At 42.2% G+C, this 25,378-nt stretch overlaps 1 protein-coding gene across 9 annotated transcripts in view; it reads right to left on the reverse strand.

Annotated features, from left to right (window-relative positions):
• Window positions 1–25,378, reverse strand: part of MACF1 (microtubule actin crosslinking factor 1) — a 333,277-nt gene that overhangs the window by 268,653 nt on the left and 39,246 nt on the right. Inside the window, exon 1 of one of the 9 annotated variants that reach the window (XM_084873246.1) lies at window positions 4,017–4,171. The exons of 7 other annotated variants lie outside the window; for them this stretch is intronic. In XM_084873246.1, the coding sequence (XP_084729372.1) occupies window positions 4,017–4,068 (52 nt within the window). In that variant the 5' untranslated portion in view covers window positions 4,069–4,171. Of the gene's footprint in view, window positions 1–4,016; window positions 4,172–25,378 lie in introns of those variants that run through there. One more of the 9 variants, XM_084873243.1, reaches the window with a different exon arrangement.

Raw genomic sequence — 25,378 nt, forward strand, 5'->3', positions numbered from 1 at the left:
ATATAAACCTATGGGGGAAAGTGAGATTGAGCTAAGCACTAAAAAGAACGAACAGAAGTTGGGTATGGGAGAAAAGGATAATGGTTATTCTAGGCAGAGGAAACAGAAGAGCATATGCAAAGAAAAAGAAGGGTAAAGTACATGGGTATGTTGGGGTGTATTTGTTTTTTGTTTTTAAATAAGTCATTATCTCTACCATGAGTTTTTCTTATCAAAGGCTAGAAAATCTCTTTCTCATCACTCTACCTCTCTGCCACCCTAATTAATCCAACTCCCAGTCACAGCACAGGCCTGGGCTCTGCAAAGAGCAGAACTTGGGCCAATAGTTCAGCCTGTCCCACCCACAGGAGAGGCCCATCGGGGCAGAAACCGTTCAGTGGCTGTGGGTTTTGGCAGGCGTGAGAAATAAGAGTTAAAGCCTTCTAGAAGCAGCAGCAGCAATAGGATATATTGCACTGCAATCCTGGCTTCAATCAAAGCACCACACAGTCACAGGAAACTATGGACTGGAACTTCAAAGGACTTCTACAGTGTCTATTCTCTCACCGGCTGCCTTCAACAATTACCCACGAGGTGGATGAATGGCTGCAAACTGAACCATGTCATGAAAAGCAAAGTCAGTAACTAAATGAAGAGGGGAGCCGATTACCTCTCCTGCCAGCCTCGCTGGATACGCAAAGACACAGGTGAAATGAAGGCGACACACGGCGGGTGAAACCAACGTGAGAGTATGACAAAGACATGGTTTGTATGTAACTGACTGCCTGGTAGCCCAGGGCAGAATATTTGTCTAAGACCTATAGCAACATTCCAGAAATGCTTATAAAGACTAAACCAGAACAACTACATGCCCTCTTTCCAGGAACTCTCCCACCTGGAAAAGATTCAGGCCCTGGGATAGAAGAAAGTTGCTCAGATGCTTTCGTTGGGTGAACATGACACACTGCTGTATATTATGTGTACATTATATGTTTTATGCCATAAAGACTATTATACAGTGTATATAAGTGAATGAAGGATTGGAAAACAGGATACACAGCTCAAAGAGACTAGTGTGGAGAGAAAAGATCTATTGTTCTCAGTCTAAAATACCATACTGCCACTCTCCCTCAGACAGGAAGGTACCCATGTGTACTGTATACATACAATGGCCAGACATGGGCATTTTCTCCTAATTCATATGGTTCCCAACATCAGACAGCAGCACAATACAGCCATCTTGGCTGCTATACTCCTAGGCACTATGTGACCTCCTTAACAGGACAGACAAACCCTGTTCTTAAGCCAGCCAAGCCTTGGGTATACCACTGTGAAACATCTATGTTATGGGAGAATTATAAGAGCTACATGGGTTAGTACATGTAAAGTGCTTACAACAGTGCCTAGTCCATAACTAACATTTGCTGAGTGCTATCAGTATTACCAATATTACTAATGCTATTGTCTCCCAGTCTCCTACAGTGAAATCAAATGAGACCTGAGGCCAAATATGTGGTTGGGTGACTAGGCTACTAATCCCCAGTCAGAAGGTGACCAGATCCAGTTCATCCTGGACCAAACCAGGCACAGGACTCACTGTGATTCAAGGACATCTCTGGGAGGAACAAAGAAAGAAGGAGTAGAACTAACATTTGGTGAATTCTGACCATGTATCAGAACTAAACTCAGTATGCAAACCCTCTTGTTTAAGGTCTATAGCAGTGAGGGCTTCTGAGTTCATCTTAGAGATACAGAACCAAAATAACATGGCAGAGAGCCCCAGTGTCTGGGATGGGAAGAGTAGAGCGAAAGCTGCTCCTGCTGTGGTTTTTTTCTCTTCTCTGATTTCAACCCCATATGGACACTCCCCATGACAGTACATCTAGGCTGTTATTCATTCCTAGAACAGACAGGGCAAAGGAAGGAGTAGGGGACTTTTTAGGTAAGAAAACAGAGATTACCAAGCTTGTTTCAAAATAACCTCTTCCAAAAGCCTAAATAACTCTTTGTAGGATGAAATTTTAAACCTCTACAGCCCTGAGAGGGTCAAATCAAGAGCTATTTGGTTCCATTAGCCCCTCCAAGAACAACAGGAGAGTTAAAGGAAACGGAGGACCAAAACAACCCCTATTTAGGGGATAAAAAAGAATTCCTTCTTCCACGGATGTTTTATGGAAGGATTATAAGGAGGACCCCACCACCAGTCATACCTGCTCTTGTTCCTGAAGCACATACAGCAGAGGAGGACATAGTTATTAGTGGTGTGGTCTCCTGAGAATCTCAGGAATCTACTTGGGTCACTACTAGCCCTGATCCACATAGGCTTTGGCCATCCTAGTGTGATTAACTGCTCATCTAACAAATGGGAACCAAAAGGAAAAGTTGTATTCCCTAATCCTATGGATAAGTAAATCTCCTATAGTTTCCATCCACCACCTGTCCATCTTCGAAAAGCACTGGCCTTTCATCAGAAGAATGATGCTAAGGGTTATAGGGAATAAAGGTACACTAAGGAACTCAGTATCCAAAGAGAGGCCTGAATTTTCTACTCTGAGCTCTTCTACTGAAGGATTATGCAGGTTAAGTTTGATAATCCTTCCATGAGTTTTTTTAAACACAGGAGGGAAAGGGTTCTTGCTGTTGGTTATCATTCCCAGATATATATATTAGGATCCTTATAAGACAAGAAATAGGGCAAGAAAAAGGGGTCCTTGTATGGAATAAGGGTACGTTCTTGCACCAACCTTTATCCCCCAACAAGAATCACTGAGAAGCACCACTGGTTCATGTCCCCCCATCTCCCATCTCTTCCCCATGAGTCTGAATACAGAAGTCCAGACTCTCTCCCCTCTCAAAAGTTCCTTTGACTGGGAAACAACTGTTGATGTTACTCATGCTTGCTAAGACCTGTCAGATGCCTGATGAGCTTTCGGAGCCTGGACCTAAAAGAGGTTGGCCCCAGCTGTCAGAAGTTCTGAAATAAATGTTTCTATGGCATGGGGTGAGAAAAGGAAAGAGAAGCTAGGGATCAACAGAACAATACTTTATAGTTGCATATCCCTTTGTAGCATACAAAGCTCTTCATATATTTGACCTCTTAAAAATAGTTCTTCAACAGACAATGAAAGAAAGTAAAATATCTACAGACCCTGGCAGGATGGGAGTCCAGACCCCCTGCCAGTCCCCTCAACCTAGGAGAAGCCCACTTCATCCTTTTCCTCTCTCCACACCTTGTGGCTGCTCTAGGTCTAGAATCCTGACTGCTGATGAAAGAGGGATGGCTTGAGCATCTTCCTAAGCAAAAGAAAATAAAACCACCTATTAAGTAGAGGAGAAGTAAAAAGATTCCATTCATTTTGCTCCTTAACAGCCAAAGAGAGTCCTGCACTGTCACATCTGAGGCCATTTCTCTCACCTATGGTGAGTGAAGAGTTTGCCAATCATGCAAAACAAACACTAAACAAATTATATTTATTAAATATCATTTTAATAAAAAGTTACCTCCTTTAATGTCACTGATTTGCCCTTTACAATGACATCTCTGGCCTATCAACTGCATTCCTCCTCCCCTCACAACCATTCCTGACTCCCTGTTCTCTCCAGATGGGACTCTGACTCACTGTAGACACAGGCAGGTGGAAAACCTGGCCCAAGAAAACCTAGCTACGCCTAGGTGAGGCTGCAGTGCCCGATGGCAAGAGCCTTCCACCCAAATTGCCCAGGAAGTGCTCTGAGCTCTGCTGAGCCTAAGAGAGCAGGGGATATTTATTCTCTGTCCCTTCAAGCAAGAGAACAGACTGCTGCTGAGGTAGCTGAGAGAATTCCCTCCTACCTACACACCCACAATCACATTTACAAACTCTCTTTTCTAAAGTAATTGCCTAAACACACAGAAAATATGGCCAGCTCAGTGTAAAAGGATTTTCTAAGTCCCTAAGGGATTGATGGAAAGTAAAGACCCCACACAGCACACACCGCAGTAAGCGTTCACACAATCAGCACGGACAAAAGGCAGGGAGCCGGAGGGCTGGTAATACCTCTAAGGTTGTTGAGTCCCTCCAAGAACTTCTGGTACTTGTAAGCGTTCATGGCCCGGCCCAGCTGTGTTAGTTCAGTGGCTGGAAGCAGGCACCATGGCGCAGTGACAGCTGAGAAGTGAGAGTGTACAAACGGACTGATCTCTCCTACAGCGTCTCCGAGCCCCCAAGAACTGGACTTTGACCACATTTACAAGTGACGTCACCAGAGAGGCCTCATTACATTACAGCCCTTGTGCGCGCTCATTTGTCACAGTGAGCGGAAATACCTCCCCAGGAGAGGCCAGCCCCTCCTTTGTGCAAATGAGACAAGAGACCACAACAGCCCCTGCCGATCATCTGCCACCTCATCTGCCACCTTCTCTCTAGACCCCAGTCCAGGCTCCACTGGGATTACTGCTCTCTGGTTTAAACTCTAGGGAAAGAGGCTTAAATGCTTTTCAGGACACCAGCTAAGAGCTCATCTAACATTTGAGAGTGAAACCTTTAAAGGGCCGCATTCACCACAAGAATGCCACCACAACAGGAGCTCTTGGGCAAATATCACATGGCAATGGGACAGGTTTTACAAAATAAACACTCTGCACTCTCCTTACAGCAGTCATGTTTATAGACTGGAATGTTTACAGCCACACACAGACGAGACACTGAACATCACACAATTCAAGGCAAGGAGAGGAACAGAAACTGGTAAGCCCACTCCGGAAGTGCTAACTAAAAGCACAGTTCAGGGGGCAGGACCTTCTCCACATAACTGGGGAGAAAATGCAGCCGCTCGCTCCCCGCTCCAGAGCACTACTCACTCCGCTGATTCGCATTAATGATTTCAGCAGCCGCTGCAGGTTTCATTCTGCTCCACAGTGGCACACCTTTTCCTTAAAGACTGACAAAGTATGTTTGTTTTTATAATTTTTGAGGGCAAGAATATTCCAGTTAGTTTAACCATATTCTCAATCTAAATGTTTAACTCAAAGAATGCATTTTATTTGGAAAATAAAATTTACTCTAGTTTGTGTATATAATTTTGTTACTGAAACTACAATTTTGTTATTGTACTTATACAGTGTATAAGTACAAGTTACTGAACAAATACACAAAAATGACACATGACAAATATTAACAAAGAGTACAGATTTATATTTAATTTATATGCAATTATTTTATATTTTTAGCTTACCTTGTTATACCTAAACCTAAGTTCTCTTAGGTCTCTAGCACCAGAATGTAAAATGTGCATATGCTTTTTTTTTTTTTTTTGAAAACCAGGAATCTGCAGTTTTTTTACTGTTTAAATGCATATACTTATTATGTAATAATATAACATTTGTCATAAAAGTTATAGTTTAATATTAAAAACCCACTTTGGGAAGTGAAAAAGATTTTCATTCTACTCCATTAGTCTTAAAGAGATGACACCTTACCCTCCCCCACCAAACAGGCTCTTAGGATAAGCTACACAGATTATAACCAGAGGAAATTTCTATAGCATTTTTGTTTAAGGAATCTAAATGGCTCACCTGCATTATTATACTCATCTTTAAGAATATTTTTATGAAAATAACTGTAAATTTCATTTACACAGCCTGTCCAAAAGTCACACATCAAGCCAATGAGAAAACATGGAAAGAACCTGTTTCCCAAACTTGAGCTTGGTATTCTGGCTCATCTTACCTTGACATCCTAGAAAACCATGAGCAACCAACCCAGTCCGACTCCACTGATGAACCAGTCCCTCATGAGAGAGAGAACCTCTCCCAGGTCTGATGTTTTTCAGAGCAACCCGCCATCCAGGCTGCTGCTCTGTGGCCTGGGGTAGAACTCAGTGCAAAATAAAACATTCCACAACACTCCAAAGAGAAAAGATCAGACTAAATAATATAGCAGCTGCTATGATCACGGAAAGGGGAAAGTACCAACTTCACCAGCAGCCGGCCACTGTATGAAAATCTGAGTATTAGAAGTTACAAGGGATCAATAAACGATTCCTTTTCTCAAAGAACAACTTAAAGGCACGATGAAAAGGTCAAAAGGGAGTTTGATGCTTTCAGAGCACAAATTAGACAGGGGAATAGTTTAAAATATATGTATAAATTCTACAATATATTACTGTGAGAATCACAGTATCTCTGACGTCACCTAGTCCAAGAGACCACGTACCTTGGAGCCATCTGGGAAACAAGACGGTGGATGAGAAAGACCAACATTACATAACAGTTCAGAACATGTGTGCCTGTTCCTGGTGTCATTCCACCATTTCTCCAGAAGAGTATGGGAAATAGAGTTCAGTGGGGAAAACTCTGGTTGCAGGGTTAAGACACCTAGAGTCCAGAATCTATCTCAAGATCCAACTTTGCCACTAACTAGCTATGTGAGCAGGAGCCTGAAATTCCTATAAAATGCTAGTTCTTACCCCACCCCCGTTTTTTCTAGGTCACTAACTCCAGTGAGAATCTGATGAAAACTAAGTATGCTCTCCCAGAAAAGGGCACAGATTCATCTACTTACAAACATTTGTTTACAAGCAGAGAAGGGTCAATGAACCACAGGCAAAGAACCTCTGAATTGATCTCTAAGACTTCTTTTGTGTCCTGATCTGAAAGTAACTAATGTAGTGTAAGGAAACCATAAGTATCGAAAAGAACAAGGTTTAAAGGAATTATCAACCAGGCAGGAAGGTCTGGATTTAATACCACTGTAAAATTCTATCAGAAACTCCTCCCAACCCAGGGGGGGGGGGGAGAAAAAGCAGCCCAGACAACAGGAATCTAATGGCAGGAACAACTGACATTTAAAATAGCCACTTGAACTAAGTGCATTTAAAAGACAACACATGCTCGCTTGTCATTTCCTCTGTGTGTTTCACCATATCAGATAAAAATATAACAAAACAAGGATGTTTGGAATTGTGAAGTGAGTGATGGTTCCGACGAGAGGTTCTCGGGAAGGGGGAGGGGTGCAGCGGCCTGGACTCCAGCTGTATTCTTGCAGACAATGCACCTTTTCCCAGGAATCTGAGCATTCCAAAGCACCGTCATTGTATACTACGTCCACTCGCTTTTTTCGGGGCTGTCCATTTTCTATACTCCAATAGGTTCCAGTGAACGGCCAATAGTGAGTGCACCCTCGGGTGGTAAGAGACATTCTGCCCTAAATTCCAGAGGGAGACAGACAAATGTGAAAGGCTTGGATCTGGCAGTCCAAGAGGCACTCTATGGCCAGCTGCTGACAAAGGTGGGGAGAGCATGCTGTCTCCACAGCCTTTACCAAGGCACAGACACCTAAGAGCTGAGTGAAACCTGACTGAACGCAGGCAGATCAGGAAGTCCAGACCACAGTGTATGAGGTGCGGTCCTTAGGGCTTCTGATGACAAAGACAGTTAAAAAGAAAAGCTGTCTGCCCTGCCCCGCCCTGAATGCCAGGGCCCAGGGGGAGAAAGGGCCTGAGCCTGGTTTAGTATATTACTCCTAACACAGGTGGGCAAGTCTGCCAGCAAAGACTGAGTAACTAGGGAGAAGTTCTAAATCCATGAGGAGATGGTAAAAACGATCTTAGAGTTCCCCAAAACCACCTAGAAATCAAACCTTCCATAATTCCTCTCAAGCAATCTTTCTCCTAAAAATAAAGGTGGTCCTCCCACTAGCCCCTCACATCAGGGGTCAGTGAAACTAAATTGGACAACCACTTTAAGGAATCCACCCAATCACTCATTCATTCATACATTTGTTGCATACTAACCATGCAAGCACCCAGCACTAATCTAAGTGCTAGGAACACAGAACTCAGTCTAATGAGAGAGAGCAGGAATGAATTTGTCTCCTCGGATTCGGAGGAGATTAAGGGTCATGAGTGGTCAGACTGAGGGCACAGCTGACACCCAACTGCTCATTCTCTAGACCAGCCCTGAAGACAAGAGGCTTATAGACATGAAAGGTAACTCCGCTCATATAAATACATCCATTTTCTTTGAGGCAGGACTGACACCCTACAGCCAGTTGCCACTATTACCCCAAAGCAGCTGCTGACCCAGGAAGACAGCAGAAATGTCTCCAGTGACTGAAGAAGCCAGCAACAAAAGCAGGTGCCAGGTTCAAGGCCCCATTCAGGGAACAACAAAGATCACTTTCTTCATTGTTCCCCGGCAGCAGCGTCTGATGCAGGGAGGGGTTCAATTACACCTTGTCCCTCAGGTCTGCTGGACAGAAAATGAGTTCGCTATCTGAAGACAGGATTGTCCAAAGCTCTCTCTGCAGGGCTGAGGAGCAGAAGACAGAAAAAGCCAGACCGCCTGTGCTTAGAAGGAGAGGACTGAAATGGCAAGACGAATGGAGACTGTAACGGAAACGAAGTGCAGGTCTGACCACAAGTGTCAGAGGAGTTTTGCCCACTCTGCGCTCACCCCAGGCTTAGAGAGGTTCTTTGCGTGGATCAGCCCTATCCACAGGGCCCGACAACGAGCTTAAAAAGGGCTGTGCTTAGGCTACAGACCCTCAAACAAGCTCTCCCTCCTCGATCCCTTTCTTTTGGCTCTGTCGTCCACGGAGAAATGGGTGAATCCTATGGATCCTCTCCCCCCATGGTGGTCATGTAATACTACAAGACCAAACAAGGTAAAACTAAGCAATTGGGAGAGAAGGCAAAAACGCCTGTTCTTAGGGTGAACCTGCCACCTGTATGACCTTAGGTTATCGCCTGACCTGAAACTAAGGCTCACCTCTGTTTATAAATGCCTCACTCCTGGGCGTTCTGAGCACCTAAATAAAAGATCACAGGCAAGAGTCACCTACCACTGGACAGAGGTTACAAATCTTTAAAAGAGAGGGAGGAGGGAAGGAAATTCATTTCAACAAAAGCATGCTGAAACAGATATAGGTATCCAGGTGTAATAGAGATCAACAGCTTCCCTCACTCCCCCAAGGACAGTTTCTCTCATGAACTCCATCAGGACCCAGCCAGAGGTCACGGCTGCACATGCAAGTCAGTTAAAAGAAGGTGCCAGCTAAGCAGTCACATTTATTTTGACAAACCCCGGAAAGGGGGGGGGGGGGGGGGAGGTGCTTGCTGGCTCAATTCACCTGGGTTATACTCCACCAACAATAAAACAAGTCTCCAAAAAGACAGGCCACCAACTTCCAGGAGCATTCCTTTGTTGCTTTGAGCAGAGGAAGAAGGTAAAATAAATATTTTTGAGAAGTCAGATTCTAGACACTATAAACAGCATAATGGAATTTTCTTCTGAAGCTGTCTTTTGCTAATAATGAGGTGACTTTTTTTTTTTTTAAGTTCAAGATAGACTGTATAGTGATGACTCCAGGATGGCAGAGCATGGGTTCTAAGAAACTTATTACTCTTGGATCTAAGATAAAATTCTGTGGAAAGACATCACATTGTTAAGTAGAACCTTAACGAAGGTGTCAACATCTGTTTAATGAGTAGCAGTGTACATATGTATCTGCTATAGTATTATCATACTTCTTTATATTCATAAAAAAATTAAAGCAATGGATGAAACCATCCATCAAATCTAGAAATATGCAAAACCTTTGATCCAGCAAGTCCACACCTAAGAATTTTTCCTAAAGATATACATAGGCAGGGGGATGGGAGTGGCTGGGAAGGGGTCGATGCGGGGAAAAGGAGACATATGTAATACTTTAAACAATAAAAAAAAAAATAACTGATATACATACTTCTTCATTTCTGAATTATTTGCTCAGACATTTTCCAAAATTTGCAGAGATGTTTGTTTAATTATTAATAAGATTTTTTAAATGTCTTGATATTAACTCATACCTTAAATGCTACAATTATCTACTGTGAGTTGTCTTTTAATGTGTTTGACCTGACTTTTGTTGTTTGACCTGATTTTTATGTAATAAAATATAAAATTTTGATGGGTTAGAAATGGTTATGTAATACATTTCTTTTTTCTTTTCTAATATATTTTATTGATTTCTTTACAGAGAGGAAGAGAGAGGGATAGAGAGCTAGAAACGTCAATGAGAGAGAAACATCGACCAGCTGCCTCTTGCACACCCCCTACTGGGGATGTGCCCACAACCAATGTACATGCCCCTAACCGGAATCGAACCCGGAACCTTTCAGTCCACAGACCGACGCTCTACCACTGAGCTAAACCGGTTTCGGCAGTTATGTAATACATTTCTTAATAACAAGTTTCTTATGTGATCAATAATCTGTTTCCTAAATTACTTGAAACTTGACATTAAATGAATTAATAAAAAAATTTACAGATCAAGTTAATAAAGTAAAAACTTAAATTTTTAAAAGATATACATATGCTAAGTGACAAGTATACAACAAGGGTTTTCATTACATCACTTTGTAATAGCAACAGATGAGCAACTGTTCATCAGTAGGGAACTGGCTAAGTAAATGATAGCGCATTCATATGACAGAATAATAAGCATGGAGGAGAAAAAAGAGGTTTTTATGGACAGATATAGTCTTTATGAACTGATATGGGTGAATCTCCAAGATTAAAAAAACAAAACAAAAAACGTCAGAACAGAGTGTATGTTAGCTCTCATTTATATTTTTTTAAAAAGGAAAATGAATATATAGAATTTAGGTTCCATAAAGACTTGGATTTTTACCTATTTATGTATTCACTCTTTTTCCCCAAAGCCTTACATAGTACTTGGCACATACCAGGTACTCCATAAATATTTCCCAAATTAATTTTTAATTCATAAGATATGTGAATTAATAAATGCACATATCATCTAAGGAAAGAAGAGCAAGATACCGATCATACTGATTGTCTTCAGGGTGGAGAAAAAGATGGCTGGGGTGAAAACACAGATTTTTCACTGCAGATACAGTTTGTACCTTTTGAATATTCAATTATGTGAATGTGTTACCTAGTCAAAAAATAAATGAAAGTTTAAAGGCCAAAATTTTGAGGTTCTGTATCCTGATCCCAGTATTGCCACTGGCCACATACCCTTCTCACACAATCGTTCATACATTCTACAAGCCTACACCCTGTATCCCTGCCCTGTGCAAAATTTGTAGAGCACTGGCATGAACTCAGAGTCCTTTTCCTCAAACAGCTTACAATCTAGTGAAGGAGATAAGCAAGTGACCTAACACATGATATATAGTGTAGCTGGTATTGATAAAAGTGCACAGAAAAAAAGGAAAGGCTTTCTGGAAAGAGATGATGTTAGAACTGGGACTAGTACAGTGAATTTGATTAATGGGGACAGGAGTGTTGTAGACAGTGGAAACAACATAGAAACACAAGAGATGATGCACTTAAGGGACTTAAAATACTTTGATATGGATAGAGTATAGGTACTCTCAATCTTAGAAGGATGATGGCAGGACATGAAAGCTTTGCATGTCATGCTAAAGAAACCATATTTCAACCTAAAGATAATGGGGAGCTCAGGAGGGAGATCTGGCCCAGAGATCTGAGCCAGCAGTTGAAGCCATAAGTTTAAATAAGATCACTCAAAGGTCAGGCAAGATTAGGGCTGAACCCTAGCCAGTGTGCCTCAACTGGTTGAAGCTTCATTCCCAAATACCTAAAAGGGCTCAATTCCCAGTCATGGGCACACACCAAGGTTGCAGGTTTGATCCCCATCAGGGCGTATATGGGAGGTGTCTCTCTCTCCCTCTCTCTCCCCTTCCTTACTCTAGCTTTTTTTTTTTTTTTTTTTTTTTTTTTTTTAGATTAGGGCTGAAAAATTATCATTGGATTTGGCAATTAGGAGGTGATTGTTGAACTTCACAATAGAAATTTCAGGAGAGTGGAGAGGGTTGGAAGCTAAAAGGCAGGTATATACCACTCAAGAATCTTGAGAGAAAAAGGAACATGGCTATAAAAGGGGTTTCTCACTTAACATCTCTTGTATTCTATTTCCTCTCCCATAAAACATCTCAATTTCATTTTAAGAAAAATAAGTAGAGGGATAAAATAGTGTTAGCACTTTTTCAGGTATTAGGTGTTGAATGACAATAATCCATTGTGTTATTATTACTATATTAAAGTTGGTTCCATTTACTCCATAAGTCACCAAATATTTAGACACTTATATACAAAATACAGAGTTGGCAATGTGGGAGATAAAATGGAGTTTATGACACAGTCCTCAAACCTCCAGGGGCTTCTAATCTCATAGAAGAAAATAATGCATACATATAAGCAGGATATTAAAGTACAATATAACTGATAAAGAAAAAAGTGACCATTAGCTTTTAGGAAACTAGGAACTAACTTCCAGAGGGGTGATCAGAAGTTCCCTGAAGGGCTTTGAAGCAGACTGTGAACAGTGGGTAAAACTCTGTATGGCAGATGCAGGGAGCGAGTGAGGTGCTCCAGGAAGACGGTGTGTCTGGCGTGGGTGAGGAGGCAGTTGGCGAGCAGGCTGGAAAGGTTATTATGGAGCTTTAAACGCCAGGCTGCGAAGACTGAGCCCTGCCTCTCTTCTAACTGCTGCTCTGCGGTGCCAACTGTCTGCAGGGCATTTCCACCTGAGCATGCCATGACAACTAGAACTCAATTTATTAAAAGTGAGTCCACATCTTCCCTCCCTAAATCAATGCCTCCTTTTAATTATCCACTTTGAGTAATGGCACCACCCTTCAAACAACCCACTACCCAGTCCTCTCAGTTCTTACAGAGGCCTCTCGCAGTAAACGTTTTTATTCAACAGCCAACCTCTCCTTGGCTAAGCCTCATTGTCTCTCACCTGGATTGCTAAAATAGCCCCCCAAAAATGAGTTCCCTCCTCATCCAATTCATGCTGCACGTGCTGTCAGATCAATCTTCATAAAACACAGCCTTAATTAATTAATTCCAATACATAAAACCTCTAACAGCAACACAAAAATCTACCACATAAAAAATTTTTCAACGAGGTATAACAACTCAACAACATGGTGCAACTTTAGTGGAGAGTAGTTTAGCAAAATGTATCTACAATTTTTAAAGTGTGCAATGACTTTTGATGCAGTAATCTCGCTTTTAGAAATTTATATGAAAGAAATGTGGTTAAGTGTTCAAATAACATACACAGTATATTCATTTCATTGTTTATAAGACCAATGCAAAATTAGCTGAAAGTCCAACAATAGTGGACTGACCCAAGTGTAGTACACCCATATAAGAGAATGACAGCAATATAAACTATTATGTTGATACATATTTTTGACACAGAAAGATTTTCACCCTACAGTAAGTGAAGAAAATACGTTACAGTTTACTTTTGCAAAATATGTCTGTACATTTGCAGAAGAAAATGTCTGAAAGAATATATAGCATATGTTTACAGTGGTTATGCAAAAGTAGTGGGATTTTTAGGTAACTTTAATTTTATAGTTTTGCTTATTATTTTATAATTTTCATATAATAAACATGGTTATTTTTTGAAATAGAGGAGAGAGTCTACCACAACCAATATCCAACAGTAGTATAGCTCTTGAGATTTCTCAAAGATCCTTTTTCTGGAGCTTGCAAGAAGTTTATATACAACTCAAAACTTCAACCAATTGTTATGGCACCAAAGAAACAAAGATGAAGAAGGTACAGTGTGCCCTGATTGAACTCATGATCTAGAGGAGTTAGATTATATATATTATATATATGCAAATTAGGCCAGGACACCATAACGGGTTACAACCGGACAGGAGAAGATTGCCTCATAGGTGAGGCCCGGAGCAGAGACAGAGACAGGGGGCCTGCCAGAACCAGTGTGGTGGCTCTGGCTGCCCGAAACGGACACAGGCAGGGGGTCGGGGCGGGGGGGGGGGGGGGGGGGGCAGCTGGGGTGGAAGTGAGGTGCGGGTCCTGGCCACCCATGTATGGGTCCGGCCTGACTCCTGCGGCGGCCCACGGAGTGCCTCCTCACACAGTGGGAGGGAGGTGGGGCACCTCCTCACGCACTGGGCCTCTAATTGAAAATAATATGACAAGTACTACTACAAAGGGTTGTATAAAGTACCATGAGAACTCAGATGAGGAGATAAAGTTCTCCTGGTTGGGGTAGGACGAAAGAAGCTGGAACATTATAAAAAGCTAATTAATTCTGAGCTGGAATTAAAAATTACTGTATGAACAATAATTTGTGAGGCAGATAAAAGTAGGGAGAACACCCAAGGCATCGGAAACAGCCTAAACAAGGAATGAAACTGAGAATCATACCCATGCTAAGAAGCCTGAACTTTACCTGTGAAGGAAAAGAAAGCAGTGAGCACTGGAATTTTTAAGAAGGAACTAGGGGCCCAGGGCACAAAATTCATGCATGGGTAGGATCCCTAGGCTTGGCCAGTGATCAGGGCCAATCGGGGCCTTCCTTCATTCTGCACCGTCCCCTTGTGGTCGTCCCCTTGTGTTCAGCACACATCATATTGAGAGATCGAACTCCTGGTCAAGTGATCGAACTCCTGGTCTCCCGGTCAAATTCCCAAGGGGACACTTTGCATGTTAGCCTTTTACGATAGAGATAGATAGATAGACAGACAGACAGACAGACAGATAGATAGAAGATATGACATGATCACTGGCAGTAACTCAATGATGATGGAGATCTAAAATAGGGCTATGGTTCCAGCCAGGATGCATGGGAAAGGATGGGTATTGAGATGCTTTTGAGGTAGAACAAACAAATGTAGTATCCAACTGAATGTGGAGAACAAAGAAAGGAAAACACACACACACACACACACACACACACACACACACACAAACAAAACTGAATCTCCTAGTTTAGGCAAACAGGTGAAGTGTAATCTGAGACAGGATACATAGGAAGAGAAGCAGGTTTGGGCAGGGGAAAGTAGGGGGATGGTGATAAGCTTGGTATTTGATATGTTACTTTAAAATTTCTGTAGACTTCCAAGTGGAAAAGGACAGTAGTTATCTGAAAATACAAGTCTGAACCTCAAAGAAAAGTTCATATTTAGAGATTTTGATTTGAGAATAATCACTGTACACATAGAGAAAGCTGATAAATAAAATCACCAGAGTAGGTAAACTCATCCAGGGAGAGTATACAGAATGGGGGGGGGGGGGGGGGGCGGGCGGGGAGAAGTCTAAATAGTGTCAAATGCTGTGACAGAATTAAACAGCATGAGAACTGAAAGAAATACTGATTTCTCCATGTAAGTTGTCACCAGTGAGAGGGCATTCAGTTGGGACACTGGGCACAAAAACCAGGCTACAGTGGGTCAAGATGACTAAAGGAATATAAGAAAGGCTATTAAAGAGGGTTAGTGACTTAAAAAAAAAAATAGTATGAAAAACAGATAAGCTTAAAATAACTTTTTTCTTAGGATAGATAAAAACCTAAACATATTTATAAAGAGTCACTAGTGAGGAGAGACTAAGAAAACAAATATGTACATGCCCAGAGGCCTGCTCCTGAATTATAAGGAATGAGGTGAGGACTAGAGAAGATTACAGATAAACTGAGAGACAGAGCTGTGGAAAGTAAAAGGCTAAATAACATGTTGAGAATTTACAAGGTAAGGTGGACTAGCAAGTCTGAGGAGTGGTGAAACCTTGGAATAGCTGCTGTGGGGAAAAGGAATGGGAGTCAACCAGAAGAGAAAAGAAAGATTTCAGGGCAGGGTTGAAAATCAAGCTGGAGCTGGAGCTCATAAATATGTAAACGAGCCAGTCAGCACAGTGTTATGTAGTAGAACTCAGCGGCTCATGGAGAAAGTGAACGTGGGTCCAGCTTTGGAGAAAGAAAAGGAAGGTGTGGCAGAAAGAGACCAGAATGCCAGTACAAATGCTGTCCTGTAGGACAGGTTCGGAAGGCAAGGACACCACACAGGGGATGGCTGGGAAAGGAGCAGAGGCCAGGTTTCGTGGGTATAAAGGAATAGTAGTGGAAGAAAGGAGGTTGTGACAAGACTCCTATTTCTAGGAGGGGAGCAATTTCAGGTCACCTCAAATACTCTTCCCTAAGAAGCGTAGTCATCTACAGGAACAAAATAGATGCCATGCTGACTTCTAAGTCATGCCTGCCTGATAGGTTAACTAGTTCTTCAAATGGGGCTGGCACCTCAAAGGTTGTTAGAAGGAACTCCGATGAGAAAATGGCAGGACTGAGTTCTCCTAAGCTTCTTCCTTCCAGAACTTAAAGAGTTGATCTGGATGTCTGAGCACTATATCAGTAACTATTCTTTTTGTTGACTGCGAGATTATTGGGGTTGTCATGTGTTGTGGAGTTGCTGAAAATAAACCTTTAAGAAACTGCCTAATTGCTAGTTTAGCAATTCCCTCAGGGTCCCAGTGCCAGCTGATGCAGAACAAGAGTTGTCCTTCTCAAGGCCTTGGATCCTTCCCTCAGTGCTGAAGTACGAGTGTAAGGACAATAATTCAGCATAATAATCACATTCAGCATAATAATCAGAAGCAGAGATAGGGGTCCGTTAACAAGGTCAGTGACATCCAGGAGGTGGGAAAGTGAGTTCACTTCCTTTCACTGTAAAAACTGAATCTAGACCTTGTACCACCAAGGACAGGAAAACCTCAACTTGCTACTCACTTGTTCCCAAAAGATCTGGGCTCCCATCCAGCCTGAGAGGTTAGATTCCTCTCAGAGGGGCTACAAATTAACAAAGTGCCACCAAGACGGATGATGGCTTGTAAGTGCTGATTCACTCTAAGCCCAACTTCCTTTCTAACCTTCTTCTACTACCCAAATGACAAAGGGTATCCTTCCTATATAATAAAGAGGTAATATGCAAATTGACCATCATACCCTCACACAGATGGCCACCCCCATGTGATCACAAGATGGCCACCACAAGGTGGCCAGTAGGGGAGGGCAGTTGAGGGGACCAGACCTGCAGGGGAGGGCAGTTGGGGGCAACCAGGTCGGCAGGAGAGAGCAGTTGAGGGCGATTGGACCAGGAGGGGAGTAGTTAGGCATCAATCAGGCTGGCAAGGGAGTGGTTAGGGGGTGATTAGGCTGGCAGGCAGAAGCAGTTAGGAGCAATCAAGCAGGCAGGCAGGCGAGTGGTTGGGAGTCAGCGATCCCGGATTGTGAGAGGGATATCCGAATGCCGGTTTAGGGTCCCAGATTGGAGAGGGTGCAGGCTGGACTGAGGGACCTCTAGTGCACCGAGCCCCTAGTGATGATTATAAAAGGTAATTTCTTATATTAAAGTACACTAATAGAAGAAATGAGAATTCATGAGTTAGTTGGTTATCTGGATAAATATCTGGAATTTGGCCCCACATCAGCCTGGCCAGCCATTCCGTTTGGACTGAGACAAAAAAAGTAACTCCAAATGTTTGCTTAATGCAGCTCTGTTTCACCTTCACATGGGTCACCGCCTTCTTTTGCTCACAAACACTTAATTGTCTCTAACAAGTAGGTCAGCGTCTTGTGGAACAAGCTGGAAGGGGAGCTAAGACCCAGCCTCTCACTCCAACAGTAGAGGCCCACTTTGTGTCTAGGAGACCAAGACCAGTCAACACCGCACCATGCCAAGAGCACTTGAGGTGCTCCAGGCGGCAACCTGGCTACTGCCATTCCTAGGTGGTGATTCAGCAGACTGGGAGAGCAGAAGACGCCCAGGGTGCGGGTCTGAAGTTCCAGTGAGTCCCAAGAAAAGCTTGTGACGTTCTGATGGCTAATGAGGTGTTCCGAATAATCCCTGAATGGAGGGAGCAAGAGGTGAACCATCAGAATGCTAAACTCTTCCCCGCTGTCCATATGGTCCCTTCTGTAGAATACCAAGCATTGCTCAACCATAAATGGAGCTGTCTGAAATTCTCCTCACTCCTTCTCCCAACTATTTTCTTCAGGACACCCAAAAATAAACACTGCTCCTTACCCATGAGCTAGAGGTACATTCTTAGCACTGAAAGCAATCATTTGAGCATGCCTGATGAAGGGGTTAAAAATTTTGCACATGATACATCTTGTTTCTAGGCCCAAATACTCCATCCACCCAAAACTGTAAGGTGAGAGAGACTCTCCCCTCAAACCCTCTCCAACCTCTAACTTGCTAGTTCACTAAATATAGGCTATCGCTTCCAAGTCAAAAAGAAGGGGCCCAGGGAGGTGAGGCCACACAGGGCTGGCAGTTTAGGAAATAGCTAACGGAGGGCCAGCTGTCCAGCTGGCTCTGGAATCTGAAAACTTCCAAACCTAACAACTGCCTTTCTCAGCAAGAATCAAAAGTATGTGAATCAGCTGTGGAGGATAAAGGCTGCAGAGTCCAGCTTCAGAAGCCAGTAACAAACTTCCTTAGCCACTGTTCCCCTGAAAGAGCAAACTGCCAGAAAACTCACCTCTCAACCAGGTACCAGCCCTAAGAAAGGAGTGGGGAAAAGCAGTTATCTCTTTCTCAATAGCTCTCTTTCTTAATACCTATCCATCTATCTCCTGTTCTTCCCTCATCTCTCTCACCATCCCTCCCTCCAATTCTCTTGTAAAACCCAAACAAGGACAACCCCAATCTTTCTAAATTCTGACTATATAACTTTGCATTATCTTCTCCCGTGTTCCTCTCCTCTTCCCCATTCCCTACTACCGCTCCTGCCCCACAACATGCACACTTCACCTCTAAGTACTTTAGAGTACCATGGGGTGAGTGAAGCCTGCCAGCCAGGGGGAGGGACCAAGAGGTTGGCCAGCAGGGGAGGGCAGTTGGAGGAGATTGGGCCAGCAGGGGAGCAGTTAGGCGTCAATCAGTTTGGCAGGGGAGTGGTATGGGACCTGCAGGCTGGGGGGCAGCTCCTGTGGTGTCTTCCCCCTGGTGGTCAGTGTGCATCATAGCGACCAGTCATTCCACAATCCAGTCAATTTGCATATTATCCATATATATATATGAATGACGGGTCCACTTTACCATTAAATTTAATAAATCTTTATTAAGCATCAATATGCCAGGCATTATGCTAGGCATATGCATCATTAACATCTCCCCAATTCATCATCAGACTTACAATACATGTTCATTGATTCCTTATTATATGCAATACTCTGTGCTATAAATATCAGGGTCAGAAAGAACAAGGCACTGCCCTAGCCAGTTTGGCTCAGTGGAGAGCATCAGCCTGTAAACAGAAGGGTCCCGGGTTCAATCTGGTCAAGGGCATGTACCTTGGTTGTAGACTCCTCCCTGACCAGGGCCCATGCAGGAGGCAATCAATCGATGTCACATCGATATTTCTCTGTCTTTCCCTCTCTCTTCCATTCTCTCTAAAAAAAAAAAAAAAAATCAATGGAAAAATATCCTCAGGTGAGGATACACACACAAAAAAAGAACAAGGCATTAAGCCTTCCTTCAAGAACAGCACAAAGCAGCAAGCCAGATATGACATTTACACAAGTAATTGTAACACATAGTGGCAAAGGGTAAGAATCTTAAGATAGCATTGTTTGGTGGAAAGAACATGGAGTATGAGGTCACAGGATCTAAATTCAGTGCTGGCTGTATTAATCTCAGGCCAGTCTCTTAACTTTTGCGAGCCTTCATTTCCTCAGCTGCAGCAGAGGAACGATAATCTATGAGGCTCAAAGGAGCTAATATATGCCAAAGCACTTTTGTAAAAAGCTGTGTGAATGTTCTCAATTATTATTACTATTACTTGTAAGTGAATTTCTTTCAATAATATTATGTAAGTTCAGAAAGATGGTCTGATTTGTTCCTGAAGTATCATAAAGGCTGCATGCACACAGTGTGACATTTAAGATGAAGACGGAAGAACAAATAAGATGTAGAGATGAGAGAAAAAAACAGGTGGATGGAATAGCATAAACAAGGCATGGAAATAGAAAAACACGAGGCATATATAGGAAAGGCACTAGTTCATTTTAACTGGAATTTAAAGATTGGGAGATAACATTTAAAATGTAGGCAAGCCAGGACCGGTTTGGCGCAGTGGATAGAGCGTTGGCCTGCGGACTGAAAGGTCCCATGTTCGATTCCGGTCAAGGGCATGTACCTTGATTGCGGGTACATCCCCAGTAGGGGGTGTGCAAGAGGCAGCTGATCGATGATTCTCTCGCATCGATGTTTCTAACTCTCTATCCCTCTCTCTTCCTCTCTGTGAAAAATCAATAAAAATATTTTTTTAAATGTAGGCAAAAGGCAAACAAAGGGGTGGGAGAATCTATTCATTTTTCCCTCTATAAGCATCTTTGGTAATTGGATCAGGAGTAAATGATAAAACAGGTGGATAAAATTAGTTTAAGGATTTATCTGTGAATCTGAAGTAAGAGCAAAATATATGGTAGGTATGGAAAATGGAATGCCTACAATTATGTAAGTTTGTACAGGGGCCAATTTGAAAATGCTACTGTTATCTCTCATCAGAAATCCCAGAGCTTTGGCCTTTAGGACCCTTTGGCATCATTATTCAATAAGAGAGGGCTATGTTTACCTAACAACAACTACAAAATGAACTGGAAAAGTTCAACCAACCCTCTTAGCCATTTTCCAAATGTTTGTTGGTACCACTACTCAAATAAATATGAAGTACATTAATTTTGGGTTTTTTTGTTTATTTTTTTTCACTTGAAATTTTTGTACAAAAAAAAAAGTATCAACATGATCCTTGAATGATAGGTAGTACATAGTTTAGAGTGGCACTAATTTGTTGATACAGAAATTGAGGTTTCCAATATATATTTTTTCAGACAAATTTTTAAAGCTTTATATATGTTGACATACTTGAATGAAATAATCTAGTAATTCTTGCTTGCCAAAGAGTATCTGAAAAAAAAATAAAGTTAACAAATATTGAAGAAAATTCATTTTTATCAACAAACAATAAATACAACTTCTTAATCATGCCAAATATTTTATATTTAAATTCCAACTAGCAGTTCTGCAGAAAGAAAATTGCATAAGAGGAAAATATTAACTTTCCAAGGAACAAGTCAAAGTTTGAAAATCAAACTGAACATGCTTATGCTTGTCTCTGCTCCAGTGTCATACAAGTGCCCCCTACTGTCGTTCATATTTAATCTGTTTCTCCAAAATAGATTTTTTTTAGATCCTCTCCTAAAGTGTCTTTCACAAACCACAAACGTAATTCTTTAGTCATATGTACTTCAACAATCATAATTGGCTAATATTGTGATTCTTAATAGTTTAATTCACTATTATGTTGACAACATAAAAAGATCTGGAATAGCTTTTAAAAGAAAACTGGTATCTAGGCATTGGAGGTTGGAAGCAGGAATATGAAGGTTGGCTAATTTGGGTGAGGAACTGCACTGAGGGGATGTGTCCCTATATCATGACACAAGAGGGCAAAATAACCCCAGTGACACCGCAGTCCCCTTAAGCATAAAGAGGGGACTGGGGACAAATCAGTTTAAAACCACCCTTTACCTCCTAAAAACAAACAGGAGAGTCCACATATAGGGCTCCAGGAGTTTGGAAGGGCTGCCTCTCCTTCTCAGCCTCTATCCCCTATGTCCAGCATAAGTTCAGGATGCAAAAGCCAGGACTCTTGAACTTTTCCAGGTCTGACTCAGGCCTGCTGACGGGCAGAGAAGTCGTACGTGGAGTACAAACACTTTCTGCTAAGGCTCTTTATGCTTCATTTCCCTTGGAGACTTATTCTGGTGGTGGGCTGGGTTGAAGGAAAACAAAGATCATATATCTCCTATATTGTATCAACTGTCAATGATAAGGTATGTGTGTGCATATATGTGTATATATGATGTGTGTACACAGTAACACGGAGCACTGGCTTGAAGCTTCGCAGCAGGAGGCTGTCCCATCGAGCCTAGGTGTAGTCTAGAACATCTAGGTTTGTGTAAGCGTCTATGATGTTCACACGAGGAGGAAATCTCCTAATGACACATTTCTCAGAGCATAATGCCATCCTTAAGTGGGGCATGACAGTACTGTTAAAAGTTAGGTGCATACTCACTAATTCCACTCTTTAAGAACTTTAAACACATCAGTAACCTACCTAGCCATTTAAAACCCCAGCAAACTAGGAAAAGCTGTGCATATTACCCACAAAACCCAAAAATGACATTTCTCATAACCCACCAAGCAATGTTCTATTTTACAACAATGTTAAGGACTTCTCCAAAGTCAGGAAAAGAAAATATGAGTTAGTGTATTGCAAAATTAAACCCCAACTCCCCAAATGTTAAGCAGAGGCTCACTAGGAGCAAAGGGGAACCCCTCTCCACTCTTCCCGTTTCTAGTCCTCTTTCTGCTCTCACTCCTGATGGATCAGGAGCAGGCCAGCTCTGGTTACAAAAACAGAAGCGGCTGGTAGGTCTACAGGTGGAGCTACTTCATATTGACTAGCTCCCCACCCCTTCCCACCCCCACTCCCAGAGAGGAAACTGAAGGGACTGCTTGTGAGGACAGAAGACAGGAAATCTGGCCGGCCGGCCAGATTCTAGTCCAAGCCTGTGTCATTCAGTCAGGGATCAAGGGGGCATCCTACCAGCTCTCTGTCACTCCCACCAGGAACTAAGTTACTGCCAAGTAGATTTGGGCCCCAAAAGTGCTGACCAGAGAATGTGGGGAGAGTGGAATCCGCAGCATGTAGGTCCCCAGGAGTGACCGGGCTTTTGTGACTGAAGTGGGAGAAAGGGCTCTCACCACAGGTTAGGTAGGAAGGAGATTCAAAGCAACCCCTTTGGGTCCAGTGTCTCTCCCAGGGGAACACAGAAGCTTGGATTCACATGATGCTTTGAATTCCTCCAATGAAAGCCATTCTGCTGAAAACAAAAGCAGCTTCCTTCCTACACCCACACCCCAATTGATTTATAGTCAGCAAGTGTCTCCTGCTACTCAGAAAATAGGCTATCAAACAGGAAATGAAAAAATATCCATTTCTTCCAGAAGGAAGGGGAGGAAACACATCCATATGGAGACAGGAAATCAGCTGATCAGGGTCCAAGCCATGCTCAGGGAAATGACTGTCCCCTTCTCAAGGCAGGGGGTTATGCAAAGCCAGTTCCTCTCGGGCTTCAGTTACTCCCTACGTAAGAATTTCCAAGTCTGGGCCTTCTTGTTACAGATATTTACTAGTTTAAAGGGAAAAATAAAGGCACCTTATGCACTGCCACCAACCAAAAGCACATCTTCATAAACTTCCTACTTTTTGCTCACAGAAAAAAAAGGAAAAGAGCAAAAAGTACTGTTTGCACAATACTCAGAGAAACCTCAAGGGACATTTGCCAGCAGCTACAGGTGACCCCAATATTTAAAGTCTGCATCCACCCAATCTGAGGTTGTGGCTGGGTGTGGGATACAACCCAGAGAAGAGGCTGAGACTTTCTTGTTTGCCAACAGCAATCATAATAACAGCTTTACATTTCTACAGTGCCTGGCTAACAGGGGCTCAAAGCTTTCTTTCCCCACCCCAATCTAATCCTGAGGCCCTCCTTCTGCTGAGTCCCTCCATTCCAGCGGGATAGAAAGGTAGTCGGTGCTACAAAAAGGTCACAGCAACCAGAAGCCTTGTCCAAGGTCATTAGCTAATCAGATGGAACTAACACAATTTCCAAATGTTTTTCAGTGTAAAGGAATAATGCAAACAACTGTTTCTCAAGAAATTCTTAGGCAATAAAAATTTCTATGTCCTATTTACAAAAAGTTATTTCTTTATCCATCTCTCCTATCTCTTCTTTATACTATCTCCCAACTCAATTATGCTAAACATGCATCTGCCTGCAGTTAATGCATGTAAAGTTTCCCTCCACTATTCAACTCAACATACATTTACAAACACTTTGAGCTGGGCACTATGTTAAGCACATGGGACACAAAGAGGAATGAGATGCTATCTCAGCTCTTAAGATGTCAGAGTCTTACAGAGAACAGAAAGACAAACAACTGTTTTTCAGATGAGCCAGTGATATCAAAAAGGAAGAATACATGCTTAGAATTCTCTAGTTCTCAAGCCATGCCATCTAGGGAGATTTGGTTTGGCCAGTTTCTCAAGGAACCTTCCTCTCAAGGAGCATCTGAAAATATTTTTACTTTCTTCAGTCCCAACTTAACAACTCCAAATGATGCTACTCAAAATGCCAAGGTTATTAATCAGTATGACATGTAAAAACAAGAACGCCACCATAATGGAAGAGACCTCTTGAGTTAGCTCTCTGAGGAAACCCTGCAGAACCACACCTAGGGAACAACCTGAACAATGAAGTGAGTGTACTCACTTTTCCCATTGTTCATCCCTCTCAAAGCCACATAATGGGACATGTAGGAAGACTGATCTGAAGGAAGATGAAGAAGTAGACACCAAAACCCACATTATTCCCATGGACCAAAACTCTCCCAAGACAGTTTCAGCAGCATCATAATGTTCAATGATCTACAAAAAGTCATTTAGCATTGTTATTCTCTCCAGATTAGCATGCAGCAAAATCATCCCACAAAAAGTAGAGAGGCATCTATCCAAATGTAATATATTTTTAATATGATTTTTATTGATTTTAGAGAGATGGAAAGAGAGAGGAAAAGAGAGAAAAGGGGTTTTCAAAATCAAAACTGAATCATTACAAATGTATTATGGTCTCGCTATATTTATATTTGTTAATTCTCATCTTCTGATAATGAGAGATCCATTAATAGATGGGGGAAATCAAGTGATCTTTCCCCCTTAAGGGGCAGATACTAACCCCCAACAAACACAACTCTTTCTCTGGATACACATTACTCACAGGAAATCAATAGAGAATGCTGTGAGGTTTTTCTATCAACAAAAGAATAGATCCTCATATTAGGAAGCCCCAAGACTCCTAAATTAAAAGCAATCAAAACATTCTGCCCTCTAAGCCACAGAGGACTTAAAACTATCACACTCTATTACCTTTTCTCTACCTTCCTACCATTTGGGAAAGACAGAAGAATGAAGAAAAGATTACACTCAAGGTCTGGGCAACTAACAGGGGTGTCTAATGCAGACCTGGGCCTCAGAGATGGGAATAGTGACCAACCTAGTGTGTGTGTGGTAGGAGGGCATCAGTGAAGAAGAAAAGCCAGATGGGGCAAAAGTAAGTAGTAGAGGTAGAAATGAGAGGGTTTTGTTTTTTTTACCACTCCAGTAGCAACCCCTACTAGCAAATGCAATGAGATCCTGGTAACTACTCAAACCTAGAGCTGAGAAGATAAATGAGAGAAAGGAATATCTATAGCCCTTTCCCCACCCTGACTATTCTGCATCTCTTTTGGATTTACCAATTCTAAAACAAGCCCTTTCTCCAGACTCACCCTAATGAGAAAGCAAGTAGCTGGGTGGTACAGATTTATTGCAAAGACAATAAATGGCAATTAATAACTGGCTTGTACCAGAGAAGCTGGTTTGTCTAATCAGCCTACTGGTTCCAAAAAGCTTCTCTGCATTACACCATCCTTTTATTTATGTTTTTAATAAAGC

Source organism: Pipistrellus hanaki (assembly GCF_964339955.1).
Source record: "Pipistrellus hanaki genome assembly, chromosome: 2".
NCBI classification, from domain to species: domain Eukaryota; kingdom Metazoa; phylum Chordata; class Mammalia; order Chiroptera; family Vespertilionidae; genus Pipistrellus; species Pipistrellus hanaki.